Source organism: Eucalyptus grandis, chromosome 10 (genome assembly GCF_016545825.1).
Source record: "Eucalyptus grandis isolate ANBG69807.140 chromosome 10, ASM1654582v1, whole genome shotgun sequence".
Lineage (NCBI taxonomy): Eukaryota > Viridiplantae > Streptophyta > Magnoliopsida > Myrtales > Myrtaceae > Eucalyptus > Eucalyptus grandis.
The window spans coordinates 29,107,990-29,116,245 of record NC_052621.1 but is presented as its reverse complement, the minus strand read 5'-3'; the positions used below and the strand labels follow the sequence as shown (position 1 = coordinate 29,116,245).

Below are 8,256 nucleotides of genomic sequence, written 5' to 3'. Positions count from 1 at the left end.
ATTTAAACTGTACTTCGGACCTTTCGGCTTGGTCATTTTTCGCGAATTTAATGTAGATTTTTACTGATTTTTATGCTAAACAGCTCGGTGAAGTTTATGATGACGCCGCGCAACCGTACGTGTCATAACTCAAACGATGATTGTATTTGTACGTTGCTGTCCGAAAGAACAGTACTCCCCTAAAATTCAAAATTTTCCCTACATCTTCTCGTCAAAATCTTAAAACAAAAACGACCCATTCACAATGCAGCGAAAAACTGGAGGATGAACAGATGGGCTAAACAGCCAATGGACGTCATGCAAGCATTAGTTCACCAAAAGAAAAGTAACAAAAGGTATCATCGCCAAATTGACAACCGGCACAATAACTCCATTCATATTGCTTGGAGAATAAAGGACGGGAACATAAGTTTCTCATAAGACTGGTGACATTGGTGCCATAATTAATAGAAAGAACTCAAATTATTCCAAAAATCTCTCTCTAAACCTTAAAAATGCATGAGCTCCATCAAAAAATGAAAGAGCGCCGGAAGAAGAAAATCCTCTAACGAGATCCAAGTCAGTCCAGAAATGCTCACATAGTGGAGGCCATGTGGCAGATCAAGTCAATAACACGGGAGCTGCAAAAAAAAAAAAAAAAAGGGAAAGAAACATCAGCATGTGGGCGGCATAATATACAAAGAGATTAGAGAATGCATGTAAAGCCAAAAAAAAGCATACATCTTCATACTATCTTGGGAGCACAACAATCCAACAAACTAAAGAAGTTTAATGCAGATTAGAAAGAAAAACTACGGAAAGGTTGCTTACTTAGATTGCAGTCGAATTTACAACAAGCTATTAAATAACCTTCTTTTTCAATTACAAAAGGTGGCATAGATGATTTCAGCAATTATTAAGAGCACCTTCCGAAAGAACAATTTTGAACTTTCTGAATAGAACGAGGATGAAATGAGGGTGTAGGCTTCGTGTTCAACCAATTTATTTTCATGTAAACTACTATACAAAAGGACAGGAAGGATTTTTACCTGTAACCCCATTCATTGTCATACCAAGAGACAAGCTTCACGAAGTTAGAGCTCAGAGCAATTCCAGCCTTGGCATCGAAGATACTTGACCTATATAAAATGCATACATTCAGAAACCAAACTATGCACGGAGACAACATAGAAAAATTAGGCATCGATCAGACTCCACTACAAGGTATAAATCATCAGGAATTCGAAAATGAGTGAATTAGAGAGGACAAAAAAAGAACTCGACATGAATGGACACAATGTAAGTCTCCTCACCTGTTGTCGCCTACAAAGTCAGTCGATACAACATCCTCGTCAGTGTAACCAAGAATTCCCTTCAAGTTGCCCTCAGATTCCTCCCTAGAGAGAGACAGAAACAGATAATAAGATGAAATTTAAATTGTAATGCGAGTCCTTATAGAGACAGAGAAAACAGAGATGGAAAAAGGATCATGGAACATTGTTGATCTCACTTGATTGCCTCCTTGATTTCGTCATAAGAAGCAGCCTTCTCAAGTCTCACGGTAAGGTCAACCACTGAGACATCAACAGTAGGCACACGGAAAGCCATTCCAGTCAACTTCCCGTTTAGCGCTGGAAGCACTTTCCCAACAGCCTGAAAACCAAAAATCAGTACATGGATGCAAACAAGTAACCTTACAAAATTATACATTGACCCCCACAAAACAGGATTGCACACTTGAGCAGAGCAACCAAGACATGGGCACAAGTATTCATTATTCAAGGATTATTAGTACCTTGGCAGCTCCAGTGCTACTTGGGATAATGTTAAAAGAAGCAGCTCTGCCACCTCTCCAGTCCTTCATCGATGGTCCATCAACAGTCTTCTGAGTGGCTGCATCACATGAGAGGTATATTAATTAACGTTCCACACAGTTCAACCAAAATTGATGGCTCAGCAACTTATGAATGCAATCTACTAGTACTCACCAGTGATGGAATGGACAGTGGTCATAAGACCCTCAACGATACCAAATCTGTCATTGATGACCTGACAGGTAAAGGTCAAAGATAACAGTGTGTCAAAAGAAACCAACTTAAATGATTCGTACAATCCCCTGGACCAAATTAGACACCAAATACCTTGGCCAGTGGAGCAAGGCAGTTGGTAGTGCAGCTAGCATTGGAGACAATGTCGAGGTCAGGTGTGTATTCCTTCTCATTGACACCCACAACAAACATGGGAGCATCCTTGCTAGGGGCAGAAATGACAACCTTCTTGGCACCACCCTATCAGTCATGTCATGTAGCAACTTGAGAATGTGCAGAGTTTATCATGAAAGGAGGTAAAGAAGTTGTGTACGCCTCAAAAACAAGCACTGTTTAAAATCTATTTTTACGAAGTAGAGCTTAGAAAAGGTTGAAAACATGTCGTTCTCCCTAAACTAGCGTGTTGACAAGTTCAGCCAAAGATTACTCAAGTTTAATAAAAAAGAAAAAGAAAAAAAAAGAAGTGAATGGCTTAGAGAAAAAAACTAAAGATTCCATCTTCCTTTAAGCTATTTTGCAAATTCAACTTGAATAAATATGGGGAAGAGACAAAAAGTCATGGCCAATATTCTTTCTTCAAAAGTTAACATGCAACTAAAAGCAACATCTTTAAAATGAATTCAAGCAAAAAATCAGTTACAATTTAGAGAAGATCATCTGAGAAGCACCTTACCAATCATACCATTAAGCTGAACTACGATGTACTATTAAATTCACCAACAGGCCATATGCTTTATACTAACAGAGGAGCGGACAACAAACCTTCAAGTGGGCTGCAGCTTTCTCCTTATCGGTGAAAACTCCAGTGGATTCAACAATGAATTCGGCCCCAGTCTCACCCCATGGGATCTCCTCAGGGTTTCTGATGAAATGATATCAACTATTAGATATCCCACTCGCTTAAGAATCCAATAAGGAATAATGATCACGACCAAAAGCTAAAAACAAAACTAAGGGTGCGAACATACCTAAAACCAAAGACAGCGACTGGCTTCTCGCCAAAGAGAAGGGTGTTCGAGTCCTGGACCTTGAGCTCGTGGTGCTTCCATTGACCATGAACACTGTCGTACTTGAACATATAGTTCTGGCCAAATTCCGTACAACAAGACCACCGGTAAGCAGATGCTGATTTCCAAAGCATAGTTACATGCTACAAGCATGCCACACACAAGCAGCACGGAAGGTGGAGTCTCTTCTTCCAAAGTTCCGACACTAAAAGTTTCACCGGATGGTCGTTTACTCCCCCAGCCGGCGATCTTCGTCATAATCTCCCTCCCTTATGAACTAATAAGTTCCAAATTCTCTACCAGTTCCGTCTTAAGCGTAACTAGAAGATAAAAAATACTCTGCACAAGATCTTATCACGTTTTAGTGGAGTCTACTACGATAGTTTCCGACCGAACTTAACACGAAAGCACAAAAACTCTAGCAGAAGCCCCGACCCGGGACAGATTCAGTCCATCGCTCATCGGAGATAACACGTCGAAAGATGATTTCCGAGCGCTAAACAACCGGACGTAGAGATCACATTAAACCAGACGATAGGAACACAACTCCTCTACAGTCCACTCCAGACTCACAGCAGACTTCGTCCCAAAACCGACCGATCTCAAAACTACGTTCGAGAGCGACTCGTCGCCAATGCAGCAGCACCGCGACGCGGCACACGAACGCGCGCGCGCGCGAGAGAAGCGGAAGAGTACCATGTAGTCGGTGGTGATGAAGGGGTCGTTGACGGCGACGAGCTCGACGTCGTCCCTCTGGAGCGCCACCCTGGCCACCAGGCGGCCGATCCTGCCGAAACCTTCGCAAAACCGAAGAACACCGAACGATCAGCAACCGCCGCCGGAGGAGACCAAAACCAAAAACACAGCGGGAAAAGAGAGAGAGGAGGAACGAAACACCGCCGGGGCGCCGCGGCGGAATGGGCGGCGACGGCGCGGCGGCGGCGGCGGGGCGACGCACCGTTGATCCCGATCTTGACCTTCCCCATTTGCGGATCGAAGCGAGCGCGAGACGGAAGTCGAGAAGACGAGAGAATCCGATGCGATGCGAACGCGAGAGCGAGAGCGAGAGTTCGAGCGAGAGGGAGGGGGAGGGGGAGGCGCGGTTTATATGGAGAAGAGAGGGAGGGAGGGAGGGAGTGGGGACGAGAGGGCGGGCGGATTCGTCGAGGCGAAGTGATAGTGGGGCCCGCCGCGTCCGTCACGATCTTCGAGGGGGGAAAAAGAGACGCCTGGTCAGATGGTCCGCGTGGGGGTGTGACGTGGCGGCACGAGATGGTCGTGATGGAAACGGTTAACAAAGAAAAAGGGAAAAGTTTGCCGAGATCACGTGCGCGATGCGGAGGGCAAAAGGGAAAAACGGTTGCGGCCCGTTGCAGATTGAAACTGATTAAAATGCATATGTATAATATATATATATATGCCCTCTTATAATTTGAAAAATGATCGAATAAATCCCAAACTTACCTTCTTCTTTTTTCCGTGAATAATAATCCTATCTTAGGTACTTTGAATTAAAAAAACGAATTTTTTTCTCTATACCATAGCCACCTTATTAAGAAAATCGAATTTAGAGATTTTTTTTGTTTGTTGTGTATACGGTTTCTTTGGATGGTTTCACTGGAAATTTCTTTCCATATACATTATTCAAATACTTACCAATAAAATGATTTTTCTTTTTTTTAATCTAGCAAATATCAATCTTTCTTTTGCTATTGTGATTATTGTGGTTCTATTGCATTCATTCATGATTCCATCGTATAACCATTAGCTTGTTTGTCCATGATAGAATTTAGGTTCTCATTTTAGTTGACATGTAAAAGCCATAGATTACATAGAATACTTACTCGTGAATCAAGATGAGATCCTAGGTGGACAGTTCAGAACTTTGAGAAGCTTGTTTGCTTTGGAGTGTGCTATTACGTGTCGAAGAGTTGAACGATGAGAATAGATAGCGAATGCGATTTGGGGCCACTTGAATTGAGTTAGCTGCTAGTGCCCGACTGTATCTCCCTTTTTCTCTTTAGTCAATGGAAACACATGCCTATTGTGTCTCCCTTTTTCTCACTAGTCAATTGAATCACATGCCTCCTGAGGAGCCATAAATAAATCTATTGTTTAAGATGTATAGAATTCAAGCCTAGGAAGATTCTCAATTAGCTAGTTATCTCGGTAGAATAAGGAAAAAGTCATTATGGAATTTTCGAAATCTACAAAAACACATCATAAATGGGTAGAGAGCGAGGGGAGGGTCTCTCTTTCTTTTAGCTTGGCTAAGATGAATTTCAAAAAATGAAGTGTCACAAGAATGGCTATTTCCGCATGATGTACTTGTCAGATGTAAGGTCGACCTTTCAAGAGCAAAATCCACCCTATTTTTATCTAGATTTTCTAAATTGACCTGGCATCTCATACTCATTAGAGAAAATAGTTCGATATTAATGAGAAACAAACGAAGAGCGAAACGTTCTAATAGATCAATCAATAGCTATACTCATACCCATCGGTCATGTATTAACATTTGTCATTTCGTCTTTTGATCTCAATGAAGTTAGGTATCAAAAGAGGTGGTTTATATCTTTAATCAAAATGTGTATGAGGAGTATCTAAGTTGGATTAATCATGGCATGCGCCATTTAATTAATTATACGTAAGATGTGAAATTGGAATAGGCAGTCTGATTGGGCGTGATTCTCTCTCGATGGAACTAGGAATGGGCTCCATAGATAAGGAGGTTAGACAACAAGCAGAAGAAATTCTGGATATGCCCATGTCAAAAGGATAACAAAACATGCCTCCCATTGAGTTTCTCAATGCCTTTTAGCTTTGTCCTTTTCCCCATTCTAGTATATGTGCCCCCACAATCCAATTGATCCCTTGTGCCCCAATTTTGTTAGTCCTTTTGCTTTCAGGAAATACTATTGTTTTCTGTGTTATTAAAATCTGAAATTTATATAGGCGTAACAAAAATACATTTTGCTTATCATAAAAAAAAAAAATCCTAAAGTTTATTCAATGTGACCCTTTTACTTTAAACTTTTTTTCGTATCATCAATGCCACAAACTTGTATTGGTGTACAACAAATAACAAAAGGCAGTTATTGCGGTTCCTTGGCACTCATTCATGATTCAATGATATGACCATTAGCTTTTTTGTCCATGAGAACATTTAGGTTCTCATTTTAGTTAACACGTAAGATCCATAGACTACATGAAACACTTAGACTTGTCAACCCCTTGTCTAGATGAGATCCTAGGTGGACAATTGATCGGAAGAGAACTTTGAGAAGCTTGTTTGCTTTGGAGCATACTATTGCATGTCGAAGAGTTGAACAAAAATAGATGGCGAATGCGATTTGGGGGCACTTGAATTGAGTTAGCCACCAGCGCCTGAGTGCATCTCCCTTTTGTTCATCAGTCAATGGAATCATGTGCCTCACGAGGAGCTGTAAATCTACCGTTTAAGACGTATAGAAATCAAGCCTAGGAGGACTCCCATTAAGCTAGTTCATCTCAATAGAACAAGGAAAAAGCCACTATGGAATTTTCGAAATGTACCAAAACACATCATAAAAAGGGTAGAGAGCGGGGGAAGGTGTTTGTTCCTTTTAGCATGGGTAAGATGGATTTCCAAGGAAAAAGTGCTGCAAGAATGGCTATTTCCGCATTGTGTACTTGTCAGATGCACGATTAACCTTTCAAGAGCGAAATCTACCCTCTTCTTTATCCAAATTTTTTAGATCACCCGGCACTTTATACTCACTTTATACTTGTTAGAAAAAACAATTCAATATTAATGTGAAACAAACAAAGAGTGGAACGTTATGATAAATCAATCGATAACTATTTTCGTACCAAATGGTTGTGTATTAACATTTGTTATTTTGCCCTTTGATCTCAATGAAGTTAGATGTCAAAAGAGGTGGTTTATGTTTTTAATTAAATCACATATGAGGTGTATCTAAGTTGGATTAATCGTGACATGCACCATTTAATCATATATAAGATTTGAAATTAGATTAGGCAGCTTGATTGGGTGTGATGCTCTTGATGATGGAACTGGGAAGGTTAGAAAACAAGCAGAAGAAATTCTGGATTTGCCCATGCCAAAAGGACAACAAATCATATATTCCCATTGAGTTTTTCAATGCTTTTTAACTGTCCTTTTCCCCATTCTAATATATGTGCCCCCACAATCCTATTGATCCCTTGTGGCCAGATTTTATTTGTCCTTTTCCTTCAAAGTAATACTACTAAAATCTCTAAATTATGTGTGGTAACCTAATTTTTTTATGTATGATATCAAAACCCGAAACTTGTGTTGACGTAACAAAAATATACTTTACTTACTATAAAAAACTTTAAACTTTGTTTATTGTGACCTTAATATCTTAAACTTTTTTCTATATCCAACACCACAAAATTGTACCGGAACCAATAAAAAGATTGGGTATGGGTGATATGGTTGGCATAATTAGGGGTAAAGTAACCTTTTTCTTTTTTTCCTTTTTTGCAACTTTAATCATGCTCATCATCCACTCTATCTAGTCATTTACCTCCTCATGTACTTGTTTTCTTACCTTTATAATCTTACCTGATGATGATTCCTATTTTTCCATGAGCACACAGACGTGTTTTCCCCCACATTTTTTACGCATAAAGAATTTTAATAGTTCCATAATTATCAAAAGGTAAAGCAAGGTACTTTTGCCCCAAGGAACTGTCTTTTCGATGCCCTTGTCAGCAAAAGGGTATTCTCCTTTAGATTGCTACACACGCCCCAATGAAAACAGAACAGTATAATGGCCGAAGAATGGCATCTCCACTTCCCAATATGAAGACAAAAACTACCGCCATGCGCAAGAGTGTAAAACGCATTAATTAGGTGTTGGATCCAACAATGTGAGGCCCTGCACACAAAGGTAACAAGAAAAGGGAAACGGAGTCACAAAACTAATGAGCATTTTGTGCAGAAAAGACAAGGTGCACAGACATAATGATGGGATGGCATTAACAACGCCAACTCCAAAAGAAGGATGACATAACTAAAGAAGTCATTTGCATTGTCATCATTGCATTCCTTACGCCAGCAATGCTAAGCATTTGGAAGATCACCACCCCATCGTTCTTCATCACCCGTCAGCATTGTTTTCTTGAATGCTAATGCTGAGAGTAAGTGACCTAACTAGAGTGATGCAGACATGAAGACATATTTTCCTGTATAT

General features: G+C 40.3%; 1 protein-coding gene across 1 annotated transcript; it reads right to left on the bottom strand.

The window, feature by feature from the left end:
* Positions 1–338: 338 nt before the first annotated feature.
* LOC104422675 (glyceraldehyde-3-phosphate dehydrogenase, cytosolic) lies at positions 339–4,104 on the bottom strand. The gene is made up of 11 exons (XM_010035070.3): positions 3,993–4,104; positions 3,731–3,831; positions 2,996–3,111; positions 2,790–2,889; positions 2,121–2,267; positions 1,968–2,028; positions 1,775–1,872; positions 1,490–1,632; positions 1,293–1,376; positions 1,029–1,118; positions 339–620 (listed from the first exon to the last, which is right to left on the bottom strand). Exons 1-11 carry the CDS (start codon positions 4,018–4,020, stop codon positions 575–577), a joined length of 1,014 nt encoding a protein of 337 aa, XP_010033372.1. The 5' UTR covers positions 4,021–4,104; the 3' UTR covers positions 339–574.
* Between the last annotated feature and the right edge of the window lie 4,152 nt (positions 4,105–8,256).

Excerpts from the sequence above, each read along its gene's own strand:
- LOC104422675 (XM_010035070.3), bottom strand. The coding sequence starts at position 4,020 with ATGGGGAAGGTCAAGATCGGGATCAACG. Across the intron at positions 2,890-2,995 it reads GTCGCTGTCTTTGGTTTTAG|AAACCCTGAGGAGATCCCAT; the intron begins GTATGTTCGCAC and ends TCATTTCATCAG. Across the intron at positions 2,029-2,120 it reads GCCTTGCTCCACTGGCCAAG|GTCATCAATGACAGATTTGG; the intron begins GTATTTGGTGTC and ends TTTACCTGTCAG.